This window comes from Coregonus clupeaformis, chromosome 3 (assembly GCF_020615455.1).
Source record: "Coregonus clupeaformis isolate EN_2021a chromosome 3, ASM2061545v1, whole genome shotgun sequence".
NCBI lineage: Eukaryota > Metazoa > Chordata > Actinopteri > Salmoniformes > Salmonidae > Coregonus > Coregonus clupeaformis.
In genome coordinates, this window is record NC_059194.1 from 26,787,741 (window position 1) to 26,814,559 (window position 26,819).

General features: G+C 42.5%; 1 protein-coding gene across 2 annotated transcripts; it reads right to left on the reverse strand.

Moving 5' to 3' along the window:
- Nucleotides 1-234: 234 nt before the first annotated feature.
- On the reverse strand, nt 235-24,543 carry LOC121543127 (transmembrane 9 superfamily member 2). Of its 2 annotated transcripts, XM_041852835.1 has the most exons (18): nt 24,213-24,543; nt 17,271-17,338; nt 17,082-17,175; nt 14,546-14,673; nt 14,141-14,270; nt 13,737-13,864; nt 11,467-11,578; nt 9,652-9,731; nt 9,080-9,185; nt 8,792-8,839; nt 8,244-8,376; nt 7,930-8,049; nt 7,618-7,675; nt 7,332-7,491; nt 6,294-6,445; nt 6,018-6,129; nt 5,543-5,714; nt 235-1,279 (listed from the first exon to the last, which is right to left on the reverse strand). In XM_041852835.1, exons 1-18 carry the CDS (start codon nt 24,345-24,347, stop codon nt 1,212-1,214), a joined length of 2,004 nt encoding a protein of 667 aa, XP_041708769.1. In that variant the 5' UTR covers nt 24,348-24,543; the 3' UTR covers nt 235-1,211. The 2 variants fall into 2 exon arrangements, with proteins under 2 accessions (XP_041708769.1, XP_041708777.1); XM_041852843.1 differs by lacking the exon at nt 8,792-8,839 and having other exon boundaries at nt 24,213-24,542.
- Nucleotides 24,544-26,819: the final 2,276 nt, after the last annotated feature.

A 26,819-nucleotide genomic window follows, 5' to 3' on the forward strand; every position in this document is an offset into this window, starting at 1 on the left:
AAACAAAGCCTCACCCAGCCACTTGTTTTGGTAAACAGCTGGGCATTTATAGGTTGTATTCTTCAAGAATCAATGGCTATATATATATATATATATATATATATATATATATCATTCTTTTAAAAGTGCAAAAATGGATGTACCAATCCTGGATTGCCCCTTTAAAAGGTGGAAAATATTCAATGTCACCAAGTTCCATCTGAGAGTATACAGAAATTGAAAATGCAGTAGCTCTTTCCAATTAATCAAATGTATTTATTATTTGTAAAAACATTATCACCTTAGGTGATGACTCCACACTGCTAAAAAAGAAAAAGCAGCAGTAGTTTTATACATATAGTTACAGTAAGTTACCTAATAAGAAATACTGTAATGCATGTGTCATCTACCAAGTTGCTTTCTCCTGTGCCGTGTGCGATATTACAAACCAAACAAAAAAAATAATGTTGATGAGTCAAAAGCTTGGGCTTACATTTCCACTGTTATAGCAAATTAATCTACCATATCTACTAGATGTGCTTCATAACCACGGTTGCTATTTATTATTATTTTCATATAACCAAAATACAGCCATACAAATAATAAGAGAACAAACAGATACCATCATTGCAGGGTCATGGTTATTTATGCAGTAAATTATAATACATGCCATTAATGGTTAGGATTCTATAGCCACCGTAATCACCTCTCCAAACAGATATAAAACCAACAAACCAAAACATACAAAGAAAAAAGATTGCGTTTTTTAAAGGACAGTTCCATATAGGTGACAAATATTTATATATTCTCATTACAGCAGAGTTGGTGAAAAACAAACGCGCAAATAGACTTATGGGTTTCTGAGAACATTAAAGCTAAATAAAGTACATATTTGATTTACATTAGAAACTGAAAATAAAAGCATTTCGGCTCATCCTTCACCACCCACCCCTAAGTAGTCACCCGTTAAATTAGATATTTGGAACTAACCTTGAGGATCACGGTGCAAGTCAAATCAAACGTCAATTAATCTTAGACAGACGGTAAAAAGCAAAAACAAATGACAGCAACATATCAAGTTTCAGAGCGAAAACAAAGGAAGGTCCTCTCCAGGTCTTTTCTGAGATATGTGATGGTTTCAAGTCAGAGTCCATTCAAAGGGATTCCTTTCCTCATAGCGGTCACTGTAAAAGCACTGCACTGGGAGAGCAGGGAGTCCGGCCCTCCTTCCTTTAGTCCACCTTGACCACACTGTAGATTTTATTTACAAACCAGAAGCAGGCAAAGAAGCCAATGGTACCTGCGAAGAAAGGACAGGACAGGGATAAATACACACAACATAATACATACATTGCACATTATTAGTCAGACGCATTGTACACGTCTCGTACAGACACTCATACGTACTACATGTTCGCACACTGCCCTCGCAAGAAAGGGTTACCTTAGGACACTGAACTTGTAAAAACGGTGTGAATTTGTAATCGTGCAAGCACCCACATCAGCCTATTGAAACACCTGGGTAAGGCAAAGAGAACTTAGCGCGCGTGGCTTTTGAACGTGATGCGGTTTCATCTACACAGGGATGATTTTAGCAGTGAGACGCGGGCCCCGTGCAGCACAGGGAGGAGGGGACCAGAAAATAATGAATAAAAACACAAAACTAATGAAAGAGCGCAGGGGCATGGCACTTCAGGAGCATACACTCCCAAAATAACCATGGCGTCACATCTTATAGCCGCCCGGCTCGCTATCCCACTCAGCGCCACCAAATTCTCCTCCTTTAAAAGGCTGATAAATTCCTATTGAAAGAGGTGGCTGGAAACAAGCAGATGAAGCCACAAGTCTGCCAAGGCAGTAAGCACCAACCACCATTGCGTTTGGCAGAAAGAAATCAAGAGATAGCGCAGTTTGTTTGAGCTCCTCTCTGAAGAGAACCCAGTGGATAAAATGTTAATTGGGCAAAATCCCAGGAGAAGAGGAATTCGTCAAACTCAAAGCCTGTATCTGACGGCTCAATGGGAGCCGTACAAGAAACTCCCGAATTCAGTTTTGATCAAAGTTGAGAGGAAGTGAAAGGAAAGGAATGAGAAACATATTTTCTCAAAAAGGCAATTAGAAATAGGGCAGATTAGGATTATTCAGATGAAGACCCTGAGAGGCCGGGAGAATGAAGATCTTTTTCTTGGATTTATTTTCTGTAGCGATGATCTTCTGCCAGCCCTTTCCAATACTGATTATCCCAGTCTTAAGATAGGGCCTGACACTGCTCCAGCAATACAGGCTACTTATTCGGCCTTATGACACCAAGTTCCTATGAGGACATCATCATAAAACCACAGGCAAACTATGGAAAAACTAATGGCTTCAGTAGTAGTTTTGTATCGACTTTCCTTACATTGTGTCCTATGTCACATGTTATGTGTGTGGGTGTGTAAGCCAAGGCCAGAAGGGGCCAAATAGTGCCGTTACCATGTCAACCCTTTGTCCATTTCTAACTGCATTGTTGTGTTTGTGGATACGAAGTAAACGCCCACATTGCTCTCCTCATGTTACACAGCTATATATTTTGAGTGCCAGCGCGGGGAAGTTGCCATAACAGCCGTAGTCAGGGATGCTGGTGCATCTAATAGAATCCATGGCAACCGGTAAATTGGGCGCTACTTCACGTTGATTTTCTAGGAGACGAAAGACACCATCTCTAAAATGAATACCTTTAGGATGGTTACCCATAGATCAACTACTACAAGCAGCAATGCCTAATACGTCTGTTATTCGTTTGCTGATGACCTAAACAGATGTGTGCTCCGTTTTAACAGTGCTGATAATAGCTAAAGTCCAGTCAAATGTCTCACTGAGGAGACCAGGGGAGGTCCTGTTGATCTGGAGCTTGGCTAACTTGTATTGAGTCAGGTCTGATGAGCACTATCAGTGTACATATATAATGCATGAGCAGGAACATGGATAGGTGGACAGAGAGCATGGCTGAGTGCTGTTACGCCACAGCTCCTCTGACCAGTTTTTTTCCCATACAGTTGAGTGGGAGGAGTTTACTGTGTAGAACACAGTCAGTTTGGCCTTTCTAGACCTGACAGAGGGCAGCCTTCTCACGTCACCTCCCTTCTCTCAACATATGAATGAGCTGCTCAGTGCCAGACTTGGCACAGGAACCAGGAAGAGGCAAAGTCACTAAATATAACCGATTCATAACACTGGTTTGTTTCTCTGCAGTATAAATGACCACATTTAGACTACAAGCTAACTGCACACTATTCCTTTACCATTATGAACAAGCAAAACAATTGCCTTTAGTCTGTTTCAAGGACCCACTCCAGCATCAACAAAGACATCTTTAAGACGTTGCCGTAAATCAGAGACATCTGCAGCAAAAGTATGTCTAAAAAGTTTACATTTAGCACAGAGTAGCTGTACCAGTGGCGGTCGGTGCCGTTTAAGATGAGGGAGGACAATAATTGTTTTTCATGAGCATGGCCTCATTTCTATTACAGAATATTGGATGACCGTCATTCATATTCCATTCACCCAGCTCAATGTAACGTCGCTAGATTTAGGCTACTACATGATACTCAAAATGTCCCTGTACCCATCATGAGGTTGCTACAACCTAGCCTATGAATGCAAGTTTACGTCGTAGGTGCACAGGCAGAGAGAATTTGTTTTAGTAATCAAGGTTACAGACAGTGACACAATACAATCTTCACACTCTTGCCAGTATCTAGCTGATCTAGGGTGAAATCATTTGTCCAACAGTTGCAAACAAGTTTCTATTGCACAAATTCAGGTATGTTTATCCCCGTTTCATTCCGTTTGCTTCTGATTAAGAAATGTTTTTCAACAGAATCGGCGGAATGAATACACCCGATCACACGCAAACACAGTTCACTTTCATAGCAGCCACATACAAACAGCATGATCCCTTTGAGCGTTGTATAATTCCTTCTCGCATCTACGCGCTCTCCTCCTCTCACCTTTTCCCTTCGTTTGTGGACTTCAGTGCACAACACATCAGCTGTCTGTGACTAAGCTAAAAAAAACTTTCCAAGCCAAACCTTCATATCATAACGGCTAACCTCTACACACAGCCTACATCATTGTCACCATATTAGCTAATGTCATAGTCAACATAGCTACTAGAGCAGTTACCCCGACAGGACCCGGAGGCAATAAATTAATAAAACCAAAAGCTTACCTTGACTTGGAAGAGTTCCAGTGTTTGATAGCCATAGCCAGCTAGCTAACATTTCATCCCTTTTTGAGTAGGCTAAACTATCTAGCTGCATTCATTAGCTAAGTAAGTGGAAAAAAAACAAATATAGCTAGCGCCTCCATTTAAGAAATGAATTTGTAAAAAACTGTCAACTAATCACCACATTTTATGCACTGCAGAGCTAGCTAGCTGTAGCTTATGCTTTCAGTACTAGTTTCATTCTCTGATCCTTTGATTGGGTGGACAACATGTCAGTTCATGCTGCAAGAGCTCTGATAGGTTGGAGGACGTCCTCCGGAAGTTGTCATAATTACTGTATGTCTATGGAAGGGGATGAGAACCATGAGCCTCCTAGGTGTTGTATTGAAGTCAATGTATCCAGAGGAGGACGGAAACTAGCTGTCCTCCGGCTACAACATGGTGCTACCCTACAGAGTGCTGTTGAGGATACTGTAGACCATTGCAAAACAGTGTGTTTTAATCAATTATTTGGTGAAATGTGAATATATTTTATATAGTTTTTCTAAAAAGGATAACTTTAATGTTTCACTATTTAATAATTCACTGAGGATGTTCCTCCCCTTCCTCCACTGAGCTGTACTGCCAGTAAAACCAGAAGTGTGATGCCTGTACGGGGGGTTGAGCCAACAAAAGATGCACAATACTAGTGCATTCCTAGGTCTATGCTGTCACTGGAACAGGATAGAGTTCCTGCATCCTAGTAAATGTGTACAGGAATGGGCCGAGCTGTCCCTTCTGATTCTTCAAAAACTAACCAATTCCCATTCCCCATGCAGAAATGTCAGATCAATAAAGTTCATATTCAGTTTAGCGTGATCAACACAATGTTTTGCATATTTATACATTTGACCCTCTCTGTTATACACGTTTTTCAGTGTTCTGCTTGTGACCCTCATGGTGCGGGTTGATGGTCACTAGACTTGGAGCTGACTGTTGAATGGACTATTCTCATCTGTTGATAGTGAATGATGCCAGACTGGAGGTACCAGGACAGAGGACACGCCGATTACTATTGAATTCTGTGAACACTGATTCTGTAGCCTTTTGGTTTTGACTTCCCTCTGGTAGTATGTACTACACAATACCTCTGGGACACAGATAGCTACTACAGAGGATCGGTCACCGCCATTCATAAAACTGCAAGTAGCAGCACGCTGACACCTAAGTACTTAGTGTTGAAGGATGGGCGGGTTAATGCCTCTTAACCATAGTCCATGAACAAACAATAGGACGGCTCTTTGCATTGAGGTGACACAGACCTGTGTTTGTATCACAATCAAAACCTTGCTTACGCAGTGTTCCCAGTTCACTCACCTGTGAAGAGGAAGAATATGAGCACCATGATGGCGGTGTAGCCGAAGTAGAGGATGGTGCTGGCGGCCCCTACAATCTGCAGCTTTGAGAAGAAGTAGTGGACGGCGTATACAAACAGGTAGACCGCCGTGAAGCCGCTGGTCAGGAACGAGCGCCACCACCAGTGATAGTCCTACAGGAAACAGGGCTTAGGTTAGGCTACAGACATTCTGACAGATTCTGACTGTAAATAGTTTAATACATTCTCATTATGTAAGTAGTAACCCAGCAGTCGAAATTGGTTGAAATTAAGTCATTGTGATGTTATTTCAACCCGTTTCGCCCACTGGGAAGTCCCAGGAAACTCTACCCATGAAAATGTTCGTAATGTTATTTCGTAGTACACCACAATCCACATTTCAGTAACTTAACACCTATATGTTTCAATAGACCATTATTCTGAGAGAAAGCCCCATGAATAGTAGTTTCCTCTCACCTCTGCACACAAGTGGAAGTAGCACAGCAGGATGGTGGCCTCAGAGCAGGTGATGAGGAGGATGATGAAGACCAGGAAGAGGAAACCAAACATGTAGTACATCTGGTGAGACCTGGAACAGAAGACCAAAAAAATCTAACTTTATTACATCAATCAACCAGTCAAACAAGACTCCCAGCTAAGCAGGTGAGTTGCTTCAACCAGAAAGACAAGACACAGACAGACGGTCAGACAGATGACAGACACACAATTGTATTAGTGTTTTTTCCCCCCTACCAGATGCTGTTGAGGATGAAGAAGAGCTGGATGAAGATGCAGCCGAAGGGCAGGATGCCCCCCATGACGATGCCGGGGACAGGCTTGGTGAAGAAGGACTGTTCTGGGATCTGTCTGGGGATCTGGTTGGTTCTCACAGGCTGCTCAATGGTCTGTAAAATGGAGCAAGAGAGAGGGGTGGTAAGTCACCAAGCCATGGAAAGCTGTAGGCCATATTAAAAAAGGGCTTGGTATTAACGTGGACAAAATATCAGGGCCCGTAGTCATAATCCATCTTAAAGTAGGAGTGCTGATCTAGGATCCGTTTTGTCATTTAGATCATAATACTTGGGCGGCAGGTAGTGTGGTGAATTATTATTAATGAACTGTAGAGTTTAATCGACTATGAGGTAGAACTGGGTTAATCAAGAGCATAGAGTTAGATTTCTTTGTTACTGGGCAAGGAATTGAATTTGGTAATTTCACTGTGTGTGTGGGGTTTGTGTATGTTTCAAGGATTTAGGGACTTGTAATGGTTAAACTAAACATGAGTGTGTGTGCAAGACAGGGGAGTGAGTGATTGGTTGGAGTACTATGTGCATAATGAAAGTCGAATGTAGCCGCCACCATAGACAAAGGGAGTGGGCGGAGCAATAAAAGAGCGGGAAACTGTAGAGGGGACTATATAAGATGGAGGGAGAGAGTAAGAGGGTGTGTCATTCTGCAGACTGGCATCGGCTTTGTTGAAACTCTAGTAAAAAGTCATATATGTTGATGCAACAAAAACTCTGTAAGACCTTATTTGTAATAAAGTATAGTGGTTATTTTCCACAACAGTAGCTTAGTGGTTAAGAGCGTTGTGCCAGTAACCGAAAGGTCGCTGGTTCTAATCCCCGAGCCGACTAGGTGAAAAATCTGTCGATGTGCCCTTGAGCAAGGCACTTAACCCTAATTGCTCCTGTAAGTCGCTCTGGATAAGAGCGTCTGCTAAATGACAAAAAAATAAATAAATAATGAATAAGATTACATGGACAGAGGGGGATCTGATTTTAGACTCACAGGTTTCTTGAAGCCGAAGTAGGCGCCGACGAAGGTGAGGGGCACAGAGATGCCAAACCACAGAGCTAAGATAGCCACCAGCGTGCCGAAGGGGATGGCAGCCGACGAGCCCTCCACCCACAGGATCAAGTTCATCAGGAAGAAGTCTGCAAATACAATCCTGGGGGGGAGAGCGAGAGAGAGAAAGGAGAGATGTGAAGCCTCTGTACACATCTCCCTGCTAAGAAGGAGAATGTGTCAAATAAATGCAGCTTTGGATGCTACAGTACGTGAACAGCTGACCTACCCTGGACACAACAGTGCTGTCAACAGGACATTGGTCTTCCATTTCTCACCACCGAAAGCTGAGGACACACAGGAAAACAAGGGTTAAAATCATAAGCTATAAGCAGGGCATACAGAATAGAGAGACTCTTCAGGAAGAACAGAAATACATATCTAACTGAATGGTTGGAGGGAATCTCATACTGTCCAGCTCACTGTAGGCCTGAATTGTCATTGATCTGGCTTTTAACATTTATATCGTACCTTTCTAAAACTCAATCTCATTTAGTAAATTCACGTGTGGTACGTTGATGTGTGTGTACATAGGGCTTACCCTTGTAGAGGCGTGATGACACGTATCCTGCAGGGGTCCCCAGCAGAACCCACAGCACCACAGAACAGGTCATCAGAGCCCCTCGGTTAGCTGGAGACAGGAACCCCAGGCAGGCCAGGACTAGAGGAGACAAACTGACGTCACCATCACTACACAGAATACTAATACTACAGTAATACTACCACTATTGCTCTAGTAAAGGTCAATAAGAGACGGTAATAACTATTACTCTATAAAAAAAACTATTCTGAAGAAGATGTATTGCATTGTGAGTTTCCATTGCTTACTAAAGTATCTCAGGAAGAGTTACTTACAGAGGGTGATGAAGGTCATGATGAAGATCTGGGTTCCCTGGCCGAGGAACACAGAAAGCAGCATGCCCTTCCTGGGAGGCCGGAACACATCCCCGTGCACCTGTTTCCACCCAGACTCCTCCTGGGCATCCTCCTATTGGGTTAGAGTGAACCACAACCAATCAGAACCAAGATAATGGTAAAAGTTATGCATATTCAAATTGCTTTGTTACGGATCAGCCAATCACCAAGAGTGAGTCATTAGCCTATCTTCCAGCTTGTCTAACACATGCTAGTGTTGAAAAAAACACATCAAGACACATGATGTTACACCGTTAGCCAATGGCTGTAAAATATGGTGTAGACATGAACTCTCAGCTTAGCCCAAAAGCAGACAAACATTTTTGGAATCTTTTTTTTATTTTCTCAAATGACTGGGCATCTGTAAATGATGGCTTGCACTACACCATATTTTAAAGGTTTACGTTTTATGACGCCTCAAGAGATGGCTCCCAGAAATCACAACACCAATACCCAGTTTGTGTTCAAATGGCTTTCGATAAGCTTACATAGGATATGGATTTTCCTTGTGGTGGTGGAACCTTTATCAAGTCTCCCTGTGAATGTGAAATGTTACAAAGGTTTCATGCTTGTGGGTCGGTAGGAAACAGAACACACATTAACTTTTGGCAGACAAATCCTCTGCTATGTCCATCTCACCCATTCACACTTGATGGATTCATTTGCGTACAATAGAATACAATTGAATAATCTGGTTCTGTGTTTCTGTATGTTAACTTGGTTTCAAATTATTCTAAAGTGAGATGCTAAGAGAAGTGTGGTGTGCGTTTCTTTACCTGGTCCACCTGGTTATACCTGGCAATGTCCTTGTGCAGGGTCCTCAGCATTATCATAGCCACCATGCCAGACAGGAAGAGTACGATGACTAGAGAGTTCATGATGCTGGAAAGAACACAAGTCGTACACCCTTAACATGACTAACAGCAGCAGAGGAGCACCATATTCTAATCTACATGACTAAAGTTCCTATTACATGTAGAGCTTCTGTTAGACACATGAGTTCCAGTGTTCTGTTTGTGACATTTAAGGTGTGGGTTGATGGTCACTAAACTTGATGCTGTATGTTATGGACTTAAACTCATATCTGTTGATAGTGATTGACGCCAGACTGGAGGTACAAAGACAGAGGACTTACTGATAATTGTATTCTGTGAAACTCTAATTTTGTAGCAGCAAACAAAGTCACTACATTTTGTTTTGACTTCCTACAAGCTACTCAGGCTGGTGTTTACAGAACATTTGTCTGCCTATTAGGATAAGGGCCTTCTCAGAGAAGGCCTGTTAAACATTCTCTACTTCTGTGCTGTAAATCCCTTATGAGGGCTGTCTGTTGAGAGACCAAACGTACCTGAACCACTGGATGTTGGTGTGAGGCATTGAGACCAAAATGTAGTCCCATCTGGAGGCCCACTTGATGTCATTGTTTTCCTGTGAATTAAGAAATGATTATTTGTAAAAAGAGAATACTTCTATGAACTATGCTGATGACCACACAAATTCAAATGGTGTAGTTACAGTGAGGGAAAAAGGTATTTGATCCCCTGCTGATTTTGTACGTTTGCCCACTGACAAAGAAATTATCAGTCTATAATTTTAATGGTAGGTTTATTTGAACAGTGAGAGACAGAATAACAACAAACAAATCCAGAAAAATGCATGTCAAAAATGTTATGAATTGATTTTGCATTTTAATGAGGGAAATAAGTATTTGACCCCCTCTCAATCAGAAAGATTTCTGGCTCTCAGGTGTCTTTTATACAGGTAACGAGCTGAGATTAGGAGCACACTCTTAAAGGGAGTGCTCCTAATCTCAGTTTGTTACCTGTATAAAAGACACCTGTCCACAGAAGCAATCAATCAATCAGATTCCAAACTCTCCACCATGGCCAAGACCAAAGAGCTCTCCAAGGATGTCAGGGACAAGATTGTAGACCTACACAAGGATGGAATGGGCTACAAGACCATCGCCAAGCAGCTTGGTGAGAAGGTGACAACAGTTGGTGCGATTATTCGCAAAATGGAAGAAACACAAAAGAACTGTCAATCTCCCTCGGCCTGGGGCTCCATGCAAGATCTCACCTCGTGGAGTTGCAATGATCATGAGAACGGTGAGGAATCAGCCCAGAACTACACGGGAGGATCTTGTCAATGATCTCAAGGCAGCTGGGACCATAGTCATCAAGAAAACAATTGGTAACACACTACGCCGTGAAGGACTGAAAACCTGCAGCGCCCGCAAGGTCCCTCTGCTCAATAAAGCACATATACAGGCCCGTCTGAAGTTTGCCAATGAACATCTGAATGATTCAGAGGAGAACTGGGTGAAAGTGTTGTGGTCAGATGAGACCAAAATCGAGCTCTTTGGCATCAACTCAACTCGACGTGTTTGGAGGAGGAGGAATGCTGCCTATGACCCCAAGAACACCATCCCCACCGTCAAACATGGGAGGTGGAAACATTATGCTTTGGGGTTGTTCTTCTGCTAAGGGGACAGGACAACTTCACCGCATCAAAGGGACGATGGATGGGTCCATGTACCATCAAATCTTGGGTGAGAACCTCCTTCCCTCAGCCAGGGCATTGAAAATGGGTCGTGGATGGGTATTCCAGCATGACAATGACCCAAAACACACGGCCAAGGCAACAAAGGAGTGGCTCAAGAAGAAGCACATTAAGGTCCTGGAGTGGCCTAGCCAGTCTCCAGACCTTAATCCCATAGAAAATCTGTGGAGGAAGCTGAAGGTTCGAGTTGCCAAATGTCAGCCTCGAAACCATAATGAAGATCTGCAAAGAGGAGTGGGACAAAATCCCTCCTGAGATGTGTGCAAACCTGGTGGCCAACTACAAGAAACTTCTGACCTCTGTGATTGCCAACAACGGTTTTGCCACCAAGTACTAAGTCATGTTTTGCAGAGGGGTCAAATATGTATTTCCCTCATTAAAATGCAAATCAATTTATAACATTTTTGACATGCGTTTTTCTGAATTTTTTGTTGTTATTCTGTCTCTCACTGTTCAAATAAACCTACCATTAAAATTATAGACTGATCATGTCTTTGTCAGTGGGCAAACGTACAAAATCAGCAGGGGATCAAATACTTTTTTCTCCTCACTGTATATGTGCAAAACAAAATCATTTTTGTGCTTAATTGTTCTAACGTACCTCGAAGGTGACAGAGTAGGTGTATGTGATCTTCACGTCACTGTCAAACTTTACAGGAACCTCCATAGGAAAGCCTTCACATGTCGGTTTGTCAGCACCAGCATTTTTGATACTGTCAATCAAACAAACATAAAAGTCAATTTATATCTGGGCGAGTCGGAAGAGTTAAGTACCATCGCTTATATGTGAATTAAATTCAGAGCATGTCGGGTGTGTGTTGGAGGCCGTTGGTTGGAATTCTCCCGGAGAATCTGATATTCGTTAATTTGCCCTACTTTGACACTAGCAAATCACCAGAGCGCGCCATTGTTCCCAAAGAATAGCGTTAATCCCACGTGGGGAAAAATAGCGCATCTCAGCATGGATGGAGCGCAGTTCATAATGCATGAATGATCTTATCAGCTCAGTGACAGGTACATTTGCTGCAGCATTGCCTGCATAGCCTTTATATGCTTGGCAGTTGCATTTATGACAAGTATGCCTAGCCAGGCTCCAATTATTTAATTTAATATTTTGTTAAATGTCAGACAGTTTCAAAACAGACTCTGGGACGATAGATCCAAAGTTCATACAACCACTGTAAATCCCAAAAGTTTAAAACAACAAGATTGATGGAACAGATCAAAATGTTGAGCTTGTTCAAATGTTGATAAATTATTATTTCTTCCCATTATAGGCTAAGCGCCGCAATGCACACACAGCAATAGGCATCTCCTTGTACATCCAGTCTGGCGTCAATCAACTAGCCGGTGCCCCCACACATTGACTCTGCACCGGTACCCCCCTGTATATAGCCTCCCTACTGTTATTTTATTTTACTTCTGCTCTTTTTTTCCCCCTCAACACTTTTTTGTTTTTGTTTTATTTTACTTTTTTATAAAAAAAATTATGCATTGTTGGTTAAGGGCTGTAAGTAAGCATTTCACGGTAATGTCTACACCTGTTGTATTCAGCGCATGTGGCAAATACAATTTGATTTGATTTGAATAGGCACAAATGTTCCAAAATGCAAGTAGGCCTAGCGGAAAACCCCATTCTAATGCGCACTGCACATGATAACGGTTTCATATGACAGAGATGGAAATAAATATCCATACAAAAATTGAAAGAGGGAAGATCAAGATGCAACTACTAGCATGGGTTGCTAATATGACTAGGAGTATGCCTTTGGCTGCTGAAAGAAAGTTTATTTGAAAACCAAGTGAACAGAAGAGAAATGCTGGTTTCAATGGCATATATGAGGAAGTGGTGATGTGCGGTACGCAACAGGCACTGGCTTTTCTCTCAGCTCTTGTGACCATTTGACCTGAACGAGAATGTCAACAGAATCAAGACATAACACATTCATGTTAAATATCCTACATTATATTTGTCAAACTTGACTGGTGTTTAGCCCATCTTTATGTAATTAAAACTCATTAAAGTTATATTTGAATATTAATAATGTGGCTCAGTTGACAGCCCCATTCATCCATTTTAGAAAGCTTAATATACTTAGCCTATTCAAATCCATGTCCTACACAAATCAATGAACCATCATCATCGTGTGTTCTCTCCCAGCTTCATGGTTTGAAAGAGGCGCGTGATTCCAGTCCATACTACAGGCCTACAGTATGCATAGCCAAATCTTGGATACCATATATTTAAGAGTCCTGCCCCACTGCCCTGACCCTTTTTTTGCGTGCTGTCGTGACCACCATTTGGACTGGTATAAATTGCTAATTGGGCGATGGGGTGGGGGCATTCCACTGATTTGGGTCCGGCACTGTTGTATTTATACCCAGCTACAACACAAAACCCTTTAAAAAAGTATTATAAAAGGAGAGTGCTTTTAGTACTTCATATGAAACTCTGCTTGTGTACAGATGATTGCTAAAACTGTTAATTAAATCAAACATATTCATAAATCTGGTTTAATGGATTGGATAATTAGGTTTGGACATTTGGAAATCCTGCCATAACAATCAAACTGCCAACTCATTTACCTAATGATGTGTGGTGAATTTATGCATGCCAGATACAGCAGTGACATTTTTTTTAAAATAGCGTTTCGGCCTCCTCTGGTGAAATGCGGAAATGACACTGATCAACAATCAAACGAAACAAACATGTGTGGCAAACAGTTGTTCAATGAGTATAGAACAGCGCATATTCATGGACACCTACGGAAGCGTCGAAGACAATAAGTTCAAGAGCTGCTATTGAAAATTGAATTAATCTGCTTATTCCCCACCTGATTTACATTGTCTGGGTCTTTCTGAAGTTCTTACCTCTTGGGCTCCAGTGTGGCAGCCACCAGACGAGCACCTCTCCACCCCTCCCCCTCCCCATTGTGGTAGGTGATTTTGATGGCCACGTGGTTGAAGATGTAAAACGTATTCCTCTTTTTGAACTCCAACTGAAAGAGATAACGATGCCAGTCAATTACCCCAGATTCCATAGTGCGTACTTATACTAGACACAACCACATACAAAAGAGGTTATCATGAGAACTATTCAAAATACAGCTTAAAACAGCATGCCTCAGTCACGGTCCAAACATATGATGGCGTTATTATATTACTATAGCAAGGCACAGCCTGAACTAGAATTATCATAGCTTCAAACTCTGGCGTTATCAGATTGATATCGGGCAACCATCATGTATGTGAGATAACGTAACAGTATAGCTCACATTGATGACACAGGCATCTTTAGGCCGGCCATCTTCAGTGACGAGGCAGCCAATGGGGAATCCAGGATTGCAGTATTTCTGACCGTCTTCCACATCATAGCACCAGGTGACTGGCATGTTGTCAACAATCCTGAAAACACACTCACATTTTGTTAAACCCAATTAAAATACTCTAAATCCACTGGAAAAAAACACTGGAAGTGATTTAGTTGACACAAATCTGTCTCCTGTTCATCCATCTCGGTCTAACCAAAAGCTGTGCAAAAATACATAGTGTTAACCCGTTGTATAGGATTAGTGTCATGCTAAGAGGCCCTACTACGCTTGGGGGTAAGCGGAACGGTTTCTGTACAATTACGTACAATTATGTCAACCTATTAATGAGAAGGAGAATGATTAGCTCACCAATGGTGCTGGTAGTTCAACTGCATTCCATTCTTGATGAAGTCCAACATTTTCGTATCCTCGGGTTTGCCCTTAGCATAGGTTTTGGTGCACAATTCCTTGCATTTCTCATCTTTTTTGAATGAGAACTGAGGGGAAATGGAGAAGAAAACAATATATATTGATACGGTCATGAAGAGTAAGACCTACTGGGTATAACAGGAAGAACAGGGCAGCCAAGACAGCTTGAATAGCTGGTCTTGCCAGGAGTGATTTAGCAACAATACCTGAAAGCTGGGCCCAGAAAACCTTTGGGGTAATTAAAGCCCAGTGGTAAATCAGACTATGAATGAAACCTGCCAGGAAGAATGGCTGTTTGCAGATGGACCTGCAAACTGCATTGTTAGGGGATCTGAAAAACCACAATCAATGATTGGAAATATAAATATACTCTTGGGTAAAGTATTTATTTTTAGGGCAATATCAGTAGAAATGTTACACATAGGGAGGTTCAAGGCCCTCGTATGAAATCACAGTAAAATGTAGGGATGTATTGCAAAAGGAAACAGCAAAATGGTATAATGCTGGGAAAGATGGGTTAATCTGTGGACATCGGCGGGATGGAGAGAAGATCAGAATGAATGATGGATTGGCCGCCTGTGGGTGAAAATCCCGCACTTGCAGAAAGAGGAAATTAGGAATGTACTGTGCATTCGGAAAGTATTCAGACCTCTTGACTTTTTCCACATTGTTACGTTACAGCCTTATTCTGAAATTGATTGAATTTTTAAAAAATGCCTCAATCTACACACAATACCCCATAATGAAAAAGCGAAAACAGGTTTAGAAATTTGTGCAAATGTATTAAAAATAAAAATACAGAAATACCTTACTTACATAAGTATTCAGACCCTTTGCTATGAGATTCGAATTGAGCTCAGATGCATCCTGTTTCCAATGATCATCCTTGGGATGTTTCTACAACTTCATTAGAGTCCACCTGTGGTAAATTAAATTGACTGGACATGATTTGGAAAGGCACACACCTGTCTATATAAGGTCCCACAGCTGGCAGTGCATGTCAGAGCGAAAAACAAGCCATGAGGTCGAAGCAATTGTCCCTAGAGCTCAGAGACAGGATTGTGTCGAGGCACAGATCTCGGGAAGGGTACCAAAAAATGTCTGCAGCATTGGAGGTCCCCAAGAACACAATGGCCTCCATCATTCTTAAATGGAAGAAGTTTGGAACCACCAAGACTCTTCTTAGAGCTGGCCGCCCAGCCAAACTGAGCAATCAGGGGAGAAGGGCCTTGGTCAGGGAGGTAACCAAGAATCCGATGGTCACTCTGACAGAGCTCCTCTGTGGAGAAGGTTGTACTTCTGGAAGGTTCTCCCATCTCTGCAGCACTCCACCAATCAGGCCTTTATGGTAGAGTGGCCAGATGGAAGCCACTCCTCAGTAAAAGGCACACGACAGCCCTCTTGGAGTTTGCCAAAAAGGCACCTAAAGGACTCTCAGACCATGAGAACCAAGATTCTCTGGTCTGATGAAACCAAGATTGAACTATTTGGCCTGAATGCTAAGCGTCACGTCTGGAGGAAACCTAGCACCATCCCTAAGGTGAAGCATGGTTGTGGCAGCATCATGCTGTGGGGATGTGTTTCAGCGGCAGCAACTGGGAGACTAGTCAGGATGGAGGGAAAGATTAACGGAGCAAAGTAGAGAGAGATCTTTGATGAAAACCTGCTCCAGAGTGCTCAGGACCTCAGACTGGTGCAAAGGTTCACCTTCCAACAGGACAACAACCCTAAGCACACAGCCAAGACAATGCAGGAGTGGCTTCGGGACAAGTCTCTGAATGTCCTTGAGTGGCCCAGCCAGAGCCCACACTTGAACATCTCTGGAGAGACCTGAAAATAGCTGTGCAGTGACGCTCCCCATCCAACCTGACAGAGCTTGAGAGGATCTGCAGAGAAGAATGGGAGAAACTCCCCAAATACAGGTGTGCCAAGCTTGTAGCGTCATACCCAAGAAGTCTCGCGGCTGTAATCGCTGCCAAAGGTGCTTCAACAAAGTACAGAGTAAAGGATCTGAATACTTATGTAAATGTGATATTTCAGTTTCCTATTTTTTAATATATTTGAAAAAAATTCTACAAACCTGTTTTTGCTTTGTCATTATGGGGTATTGTGTGTAGATTGATGAGGGGGAAAACAATTTTAATCATGTTTAGAATAAGGCCGTAACGTAACAAAATGTGGTAAAGGTCAAGGGGTCTGAATACTTTCCGAATGCACTGTATGTGTAGCCTAATTAGTTAACTACATGTACCGTACATGTGATCGAAAATAGCTACAAGTAGCAGTATTGCTGTTAGTTGACTCCAATAAATTGAGGGGTAGTAGGGTTGGGGTAGTAGGGTTGGGGTGGCGGGAGTGAGGGTGAAAAGATCCAAATAACTAATAGAACCCAAAATCTATCTGCAATATTTAAAGCTGATCTAGACCCCCCCAAAAAAAAAACTGCCAGGAAGATATGATGACTGAGGTCCCCTACCTTGTATGGTGACGTCTCAATTCTCTCGCCAAATAGCACCTGGCCCAGGTTCTCAGACGGTCTCCTCTCGTTATCGTCTTTGCAGAAATCAAAGCTGTGAAAAAATTGTTGACAATCAATGAATGCGCAATGATCCAACAAAAGATAGATAAGGTAGAGAGGTATGTGCCAGTCAGAGCTACTACTTACACATCATATTCAAAGGGCAGAACTGATTCCACTGAGTCCAAGCGATTCACAAATAGCTGGATGAGAGTCTGTAAGGAAGGAGAGAGATGGTCTGTATATAGGCATGCGACATGACAAGACATGGATCATTATTGGGTTATCAGTATTGGTATTGTTTCTAGCCATTTCAATCTGTATTATTACACACACACACACACACAGGGGCCTAACATTTCTACTTAAAGAAATTACAATATGTATTCCAAGCATTACCCATTCAATATTCTAGCTACAAACTCTGCTAGTTAGCTATTACCTAACTTACTTAAAAGCAGGCATGGATCACCAATCTGAACAGACTTGTTCGTCAACTTTATGAAAATACACTGCTCAAAAAAATAAAGGGAACACTAAAATAACACATCCTAGATCTGAATAAATGAAATAATCTTATTAAATACTTTTTTCTTTACATAGTTGAATGTGCTGACAACAAAATCACAAAAATTATCAATGGAAATCAAATTTAATCAACCCATGGAGGTCTGGATTTGGAGTCACCCTAAAAATTAAAAGTGGAAAACCACACTACAGGCTGATCCAACTTTGATGTAACGTCCTTAAAACAAGTCAAAATGAGGCTCAGTAGTGTGTGTGGCCTCCATGTGCCTGTATGACCTCCCTACAACGCCTGGGCATGCTCCTGATGAGGTGGCGGATAGTCTCCTGAGGGATCTCCTCCCAGACCTGGACTAAAGCATCCGCCAACTCCTGGACAGTCTGTGGTGCAACGTGGCGTTGGTGGATGGAGCGAGACATGATGTCCCAGATGTGCTCAATTGGTTTCAGGTCTGGGGAACGGGCGGTCCATAGCATCAATGCCTTCCTCTTGCAGGAACTGCTGACACACTCCAGCCACATGAGGTCTAGCATTGTCTTGCATTAGGAGGAACCCAGGGCCAACCGCACCAGCATATGGTCTCACAAGGGGTCTGAGGATCTCATCTCGGTACCTAATGGCAGTCAGGCTACCTCTGGCAAGCACATGGAGGGCTGTGCGGCCCCCCAAAGAAATGCCACCCCACACCATGACTGACCCACCGCCAAACCGGTCATGCTGGAGGATGTTGCAGGCAGCAGAACGTTCTCCACGGCGTCTCCAGACTCTGTCATGTCTGTCACGTGCTCAGTGTGAACCTGCTTTCATCTGTGAAGAGCACAGGGCGCCAGTGGCGAATTTGCCAATCTTTGTGTTCTCTGGCAAATGCCAAACGTCCTGCACGGTGTTGGGCTGTAAGCACAACCCCCACCTGTGGACGTCGGGCCCTCATACCACCCTCATGGAGTCTGTTTCTGACCGTTTGAGCAGACACATGCACATTTGTGGCCTGCTGGAGGTCTTTTTTTTTTTTTTTTTGTCATTTAGCAGACGCTCTTATCCAGAGCGACTTACAGGAGCAATTAGGTTTAAGTGCCTTGCTCAAGGGCACATCGACAGATTTTTCACCTAGTCGGCTCGGGGATTAGAACCAGCGACCTTTCGGTTACTGGCACAACGCTCTTACCCACTAAGCTACCTGCCGCCCATGGATCACCAATCTGAACAGACTTGTTCGTCAACTTTATGAAAATACACTGCTCAAAAAAATAAAGGGAACACTAAAATAACACATCCTTTTGCAGGGCTCTGGCAGTGCTCCTCCTGCTCCTCTTTGCACAAAGGCGGAGGTAGCGGTCCTGCTGCTGGGTTGTTACCCTCCTACGGCCTCCTCCACATCTCCTGATGTACTGGCCTGTCTCCTGGTAGAGCCTCCATGCTCTGGACACTACGCTGACAGACACAGCAAACCTTCTTGCCACACCTCGCATTGATGTGCCATCCTGGATGAGCTGCACTACCTGAGCCACTTGTGTGGGTTGTAGACTCCGTCTCATGCTACCACTAGAGTGAAAGCACCGCCAGCATTCAAAAGTGACCAAAACATCAGCCAGGAAGCATAGGAACTGAGAAGTGGCCTGTGGTCACCACCTGCAGAACCACTCCTTTATTGGGGGTGTCTTGCTAATTGCCTATAATTTCCATCTGTTGTCTATTCCATTTGCACAACAGCATGTGACATTTATTGTCAATCAGTGTTGCTTCCTAAGTGGACAGTTTGATTTCACAGAAGTGTGATTGACTTGGAGTTACATTGTGTTGTTTAAGTGTTCCCTTTATTTTTTTTGAGCAGTGTATATTAATGCATCGTCTCATGGTTTGTGTAGCTAGCTAGCCAGCCAGCCAGCCAGCCACTGAGCAGGCAGCCATGAAGTATAAGCTGCTAGCTAGCAAGTTAATAATCTTGGCAAACAAAAAATCTGACTAGTTAGCTAGCTAGCAATAATTGGGAAATAGACAAATATTGTATAAAGCCCACTTCAAATACTGAAATCAGTATATTGGTCGCATACACAGATGTTATTGTAGGTGCAGTGAAATGCTTGTATTTCTAGCTCCAACAGTGCAGTAATACCTAGCAATAAAAAAAATAAAAAATAAACAAGACACACATAATCCATAAAAATAACAAAAATAAGAAATATCAGAATGAGCAATGTCTGAGACCAGAATATATATATATATATATATATATATATATATATAACAGTGGGGAAAAAAAGTATTTAGTCAGCCACCAATTGTGCAAGTTCTCCCACTTAAAAAGATGAGGCCTGTAATTTTCATCATAGGTACACGTCAACTATGACAGACAAATAGAGAGAAAAAAATCCAGAAAATCACATTGTAGGATTTTAAATGAATTTATTTGCAAATTATGGTGGAAAATAAGTATTTGGTCACCTACAAACAAGCAAGATTTCTGGCTCTCACAGACCTGTAACAACTTCTTTAAGAGGCTCCTCTGTCCTCCACTCGTTACCTGTATTAATGGCACCTGTTTGAACTTGTTATCAGTATAAAAGACACCTGTCCACAACCTCAAACAGTCACACTCCAAACTCCACTATGGCCAAGACCAAAGAGCTGTCAAAGGACACCAGAAACAAAATTGTAGACCTGCACCAGGCTGGGAAGACTGAATCTGCAATAGGTAAGCAGCTTGGTTTGAAGAAATCATCTGTGGGAGCAATTATTAGGAAATGGAAGACATACAAGACCACTGATAATCTCCCTCGATCTGGGGCTCCACTAAAGATCTCACCCCGTGGGGTCAAAATGATCACAAGAACGGTGAGCAAAAATCCCAGAACCACACGGGGGGACCTAGTGAATGACCTGCAGAGAGCTGGGACCAAAGTAACAAAGCCTACCATCAGTAACACACTACGCCGCCAGGGACTCAAATCCTGCAGTGCCAGACGTGTCCCCCTGCTTAAGCCAGTACATGTCCAGGCCCGTCTGAAGTTTGCTAGAGTGCATTTGTCATATGGTCAGTTGAAACCAAAATAGAACTTTTTGGTAAAAACTCAACTCGTCGTGTTTGGAGGACAAAGAATGCTGAGTTGCATCCAAAGAACACCATACCTACTGTGAAGCATGGGGGTAGAAATATCATGCTTTGGGGCTGTTTTTCTGCAAAGGGACCAGGACGACTGATCCGTGTAAAGGAAAGAATGAATGGGGCCATGTATCGTGAGATTTTGAGTGAAAACCTCCTTCCATCAGCAAGGGCATTGAAGATGAAATGTGGCTGGGTCTTTCAGCATGACAATGATCCCAAACACACCGCCCGGGCAATGAAGGAGTGGCTTCGTAAGAAGCATTTCAAGGTCCTGGAGTGGCCTAGCCAGTCTCAACCCCATAGAAAATCTTTGCAGGGAGTTGAAAGTCTGTGTTGCCCAGCGACAGCCCCAAAACATCACTGCTCTAGAGGACATCTGCATGGAGGAATGGGCCAAAATACCAGCAACAGTGTGTGAAAACCTTGTGAAGACTTACAGAAAACGTTTGACCTGTGTCATTGCCAACAAAGGGTATATAACAAAGTATTGAGCAACTTTTGTTATTGACCAAATACTTATTTTCCACCATAATTTGCAAATAAATTCATTAAAAATCCTACAATGTGATTTTCTGGATTTATTTTTCTCATTTTGTCTGTCATAGTTGACGTGTACCTATGATGAAAATTACAGGCCTCTCTCATCTTTTTAAGTGGGAGAACTTGCACAATTGGTGGCTGACTAAATACTTTTTTCCCCACTGTGTGTGTGTGTGTGTGTGTGTGTGTGTGTGTGTTGTGTATATATATATATATATATATATACACACACACACACACACTACTGTTCGAAAGTTTGGGGTCACTTAGAAATGTCCTTGTTTTCGAAATAAAAACAAAAAATGTTGTCCATTAAAATAACATCATAACATAACAATAATTGATCAGAAATACAGTGTAGACATTGTTAATGTAGCAAATAGCTACTGTGGCTGGAAACGGCTGATTAACTGGCAGCTTCATTAAATAGTACCCGCAAAACACCAGTCTCAACGTCAACAGTGAAGAGGCGACTCCGGGACGCAGACTGTCCAATAGAAATAAAATATTAAGATGGGCAGTCTGAGATATGGCTTTTGCTTTGCAACTCTGCCTAGAAGGACAGCATCCCGGAGTCGCCTCTTCACTGTTGACGTTGAGACTGGTGTTTTGCGGGTACTATTTAATGAAGCTGCCAGTTGAGGACCTGTGAGGCGCCTGTTTCTCAAACTAGACACTAATGTATTTGTCCTCTTGCTCAGTTGTGCACCGGGGCCTCCCAGTCCTCATTCTGGTTAGAGCCAGTTTGCACTTTTCTGTGAAGGGAGTAGTACACAGCGTTGTACGAGATCTTCAGTTTCTTGGCAATTTCTCGCATGGAATAGCCTTCATTTCTCAGAACAAGAATAGACTGACGAGTTTCAGAAGAAAGTTATTTGTTTCTGGCCATTTTGAGCCTGTAATCGAACCCACAATTGCTGATGCTCCAGATACTCAACTAGTCTCAAGAAGGCCAGTTTTATTGCTTCTTTAAATCAGCACAACAGTTTTCAGCTGTGCTAACATAATTGCAAAAGGGTTTTCTAATGATCAATTATCCTTTTAAAATGATAAACTTGGATTAGCAAACACAACGTGCCATTGTAACACAGGACTGATGGTTGCTGATAATGGGCCTCTGTACGCCCATGTAGATATTCCATTACAAATCAGCCGTTTCCAGCTACAATAGCCATTTACAACATTAACAATGTCTACACTGTATTTCTGATCAATTTGATGTTATTTTAATGGACAAAAAAAATTGCTTTTCTTTCGAAAAACAAGGACATTTCTAAGTGACCGCAAACTTTTGAACGGTAGTGTATATTACACACACACACATATAAATATATATAAAGTAGGCCGTCATTGTAATAATAATTTGTTCTTAACTGACTTGCCTAGTTAAATAAAGGTAAAATAAAATAAATAAAAAATAAATGGTGTGTAAAAACAGTATGGACAGTATATGAATAGAAAATGTGTGTACAGCAGTAGTTATATAGGATGAGACATGACTAGAATACAGTATATACATATAAAGTGGTTAAACCAGTATGTAGAAATTATTAAAGTGACCAGTGTTCAATGACTATGTACATAGGGCAGCAGGGTGGAGTACCGAGTGGTAGCCGGCTAGAACAGTGACTGAGGTTCAGGGCAGGGTACTGGGCTGAGGCCGGCTAGTGGTGACTGTTTAACCGTCTGATGGCCTGGAGATAGAAGCAGTTTCTCAGTCTCTCTGTCCCAGCTTTGATGCATATGTACCGTCTCCGCCTTCTAGATGTTAGCGGGGTAAACAGGCCGTGGCTCGAGTGGCTGAGGTCCTTGATGATCTTCTTGGCGTTCCTGTGACACCGGGTGCTGTAGTTGTCCTGAAGGGCAGGAAGTGGGCTGACCGCACCACCCTCTGGAGAGCCCTGCGGTTGCGGGCTGTGCAATTGCCATGCCAGGCAGTGATACAGCCCGACAGGATGCTCTCAATGGTGCATCTGTAGAAGTTCATGAGGGTTTTAGGGGCCAAGCCAAATTTCTTCAGACTTCTGAGGTTGAAGAGGCGCTGTTGCGCCATTCTTCACCACACCGTCTGCGTGAAGGGAACATTTCAGGTTGTAAGTGATGTGCACGCCTTGAAGCTTTTGAACCTCTCCACTGCGGCCCCGTCGATATGGAGGGGCGTGCTGTCTTTGCTGTCTACTGTAGTCCACTATCAGCTCCGTTTTGTTTACGTTGAGGGAGAGGTTATTGTCCTGGCACCACTCTGCCAGGGCTCTCACCTCCTTTCTTTAGGCTGTCTCTTAGTTTCGTTTTTGGTAATCAGGCCTACCAGTGTTGTGTCATCAGCAAACTAGATGATCGAGTTGGAGAAGTGCGTGGCCACGCAGTCATTGATGAACATGCTGTACAGAAGGGGTCTGAGCACGCACCCCCACTTGTTACGATGACGTTTTGATAGTTTAGCTAGTGAACAGCTTTAGTATCGTTAGTGCAGCAATAATAATAGTTAAGAATTCTGAACTCCACGATATGTACATCACATCTGTGTGGCGATGACTTTTGGCGGGGTACCTTCGTCTATATCGAGTCGGTATCATGGTCGGTAAAAATGTCCATTCTTTAATGCATACCTTGTTGTACATATCTATGTTTGTCCTGTGCAAATGCTTTCTTTTATTTCCAATTTATCGCCACTCAACTCCATTGTATCGTGGAGTTGAGAATTCTCAACTAACTAGCTAGTTACAATAATAACTTTTTCCTGGTGTCACTTGACTAGTTAGCATGTAGCTAACTAGTTAGCTAGCTAACATTAGCAACTAACCACCTAGATAGCTAGCCAGTAGGAAGGAAATAGAACAAAATACAAATATAACATTTATAAACTTCAATCTGAAAAACATGTATCTTTCAAAGAACACCACCATCCGTGTTAATTTACCTGACAATCATCACCTCCTTTACCGTCTTCACAAAAACTCACTGGTGCTAAACCCGGAAGATAGAATCCTAAACAAGTACTGAAGGCAACTACCGTGAACACAAGTACAAATTCCATGTCTATCCGCGTCTTCATTGTCCGGGTTTGGTTGCAAACTTCAATTCACCCGATGTGTAGTTCCGTTTTTATTTCTGCAAGGAAAAAGAACGCTAGCTAGCTAACTTGTCAGCCACTGCGACGGCGGCCAGTTTAGCTTAGATAGCTAGCTAGTTAGCATCCAACAGCAACACGTCGTTTGTGTGGTTGTCGTAAAGAAGAGAGAGGGCGATTCGTTTGATTGGTCGGTCTTCCAGACGCTTCGTCTTCTTTGGTTTTATTGGCGAACTACACGCAAATGGTGTATTATCGCCACCAACTGGATGGCGGCAAAGAAAAAATCACATAAAAAGTTAATTCCACTACAGGGAAGAGAAAATGTACATTAATCCTCACAAACTACAAAAGAATTTACAAAACAATTATAATATATATTCCCGCTCCTTCACTCATTGGAAACCTCAAATCACCTGCTCAGGCTCTGGGGCCCAGGGGCCTGAGAGGGTGGGACCGCACAAGTCATTAACCCATGTAGCACCTCAGATGTTAATTCTTCTAATTCCAGAAATAGCTCAGATGCAGAAACAATTATGTCAATCTTTCTTGACATCTTTTAAATTGTGCGCAGTGCCGTTTACCAGTGCCGTTTACCACCAGAGTCTCCCGAGTGGCGCAGTGGTCTAAGGCACTGCATCACAGTGCTAGCTGTGCCACTAGAGATCCTGGTTCAAATCCAGGCTCTGTCGTATCCGGCCGCGACTGGGAGACCCATGGGGCGGCGCACAATTGGCCCAGCGTCGTCCAGGGTAGGGGAGGGAATGGCCGGCGGGGATGTAGCTCAGTTGGTAGAGCATGGCGTTTGCAACGCCAGGGTTGTGGGTTCGATTCCCACGGGGGGCCAGTATGAATAAAGTAATGTACTCACTAACTGTAAGTCGCTCTGGATAAGAGCGTCTGCTAAATGACTAAAATGTAATTGCTATAACAGCAACAAAGTCCACTTTCTTCACATGTAGCATGTCTGGATCCTGCTGTTGACACTCAGGCCTAGGTGCATATTCTTCTCAGTTCCTTTATACCTCTGTGGTCTTCTCGGTAACTTGTAACTCATTTTATTTGAAATTTAGCAAGCTACCTAAATTCTTCTTCTATGCTGTCAATGTTCTATATTTGTATGTCTTATTTAGAAAGTATGCTGAATAGCCCATCAGATTTAAGAAAACATGACATGACATGCACATAAAAAACAGCAGGAGGCCAAGGTTGTTTCTGGATCCTTGCTATCTGGGGTCCTTGGGACATCCCTATCCCATTGAAGTTGACATTTAAAATGGTTAAAGTAAGAGTTATGTTTTTTGTTTAGTTTTTTTCTCCACCTTTATTTAACCAGGTAAGCCAGTTGAGAACAAGTTCTCATTTACAACTGCGACCTGGCCAAGATAAAGCAAAGCAGTGCGATAAAAACAACAACAACACAGAGTTACACATGGGATAAACAAAACAGTCAATAACACAATAGAAAATCTATATACAGTGTTTGCAAATGTAGTAAGTTATGGAGGTAAGGCAATAAATAGGCCATAGTGCAAAATAATTACAATTTAGTATTAACACTGGAGTGATAGATGTGCAGAAGATGATGTGCAAATAGAGATTCTGGGGTGCAAATGAGCAAAATAAATAACAATATGGGGATGAGGTAGTTGGGTGGGCTAATTACAGATGGGCTGTGTACAGGTGCAGTGATTGGTAAGCTGCTCTGACAACTGATGCTTAAAGTTAGTGAGGGAGATAAGTCTCCAGCTTCAGAGATTTTTGCAGTTAGTTCCAGTCATTAGCAGCAGAGAACTGGAAGGAATGGCGGCCAAAGGAGGTGTTGGCTTTGGGGATGACCAGTGAGATATACCTGCTGGAACGCATACTACGGGTGGGTGTTGCTATGGTGACCAATGAGATAAGATAAGGCGGGGATTTGCCTAGCAGAGATTTATAGATTATAGATGGTTAATGTTATGGTTAAGGGTTAAGATTAGGATAAGGGTAGGGTTTAGGGAAGGACAGCCCCAAGGATCCAAGATAGCACTATCTGTGCTGATTTTTCACACCACCATGGAAAAGAGAAACACTCTTTTCACGCCACTTCGATACAGCTACGACCGGAAGTGACTTTTTCATAGTAGGTTAGGAGACCTTACACAGCAGGTTGGGAGAATTAACGTAGCAGGTTACAATAATTGTATTAATGTTAGGAAAATGCTCTCCTAGCCTGCTACGAAAATCACTTCCAGTTGTAGCTGTATCGAACTGGCGTGAAGTTAAGGCAATTCTACAAGCAATGCCTTTTTAATCAAAGGATTGTTGACTTATTTTACTGCAGTACCACAGATGTTTTCATTAGTTATAGATGGATGTTAATTCTTAGATAAAAAATGCAATAACAAAGAACTATTTTTACTTCTGAGTGTTTCCCTTCACCTTTGAAAAGGAAATATATGTTACAAGATTTTACTA

Bases quoted from the DNA above. Each gene is read 5' to 3' on its own strand.
- LOC121543127 (XM_041852835.1), bottom strand. From the start codon at position 24,347: ATGAAGACGCGGATAGACATGGAATTTGTACTTGTGTTCACGGTAGTT. The intron at 8,377-8,791 runs GTAAGCTTATCG...CTAACCCAATAG, and splicing joins AAGGAAAATCCATATCCTAT to GAGGATGCCCAGGAGGAGTC. The intron at 1,280-5,542 runs GTGAGTGAACTG...CTTTCTTCGCAG, and splicing joins CATATTCTTCCTCTTCACAG to GTACCATTGGCTTCTTTGCC.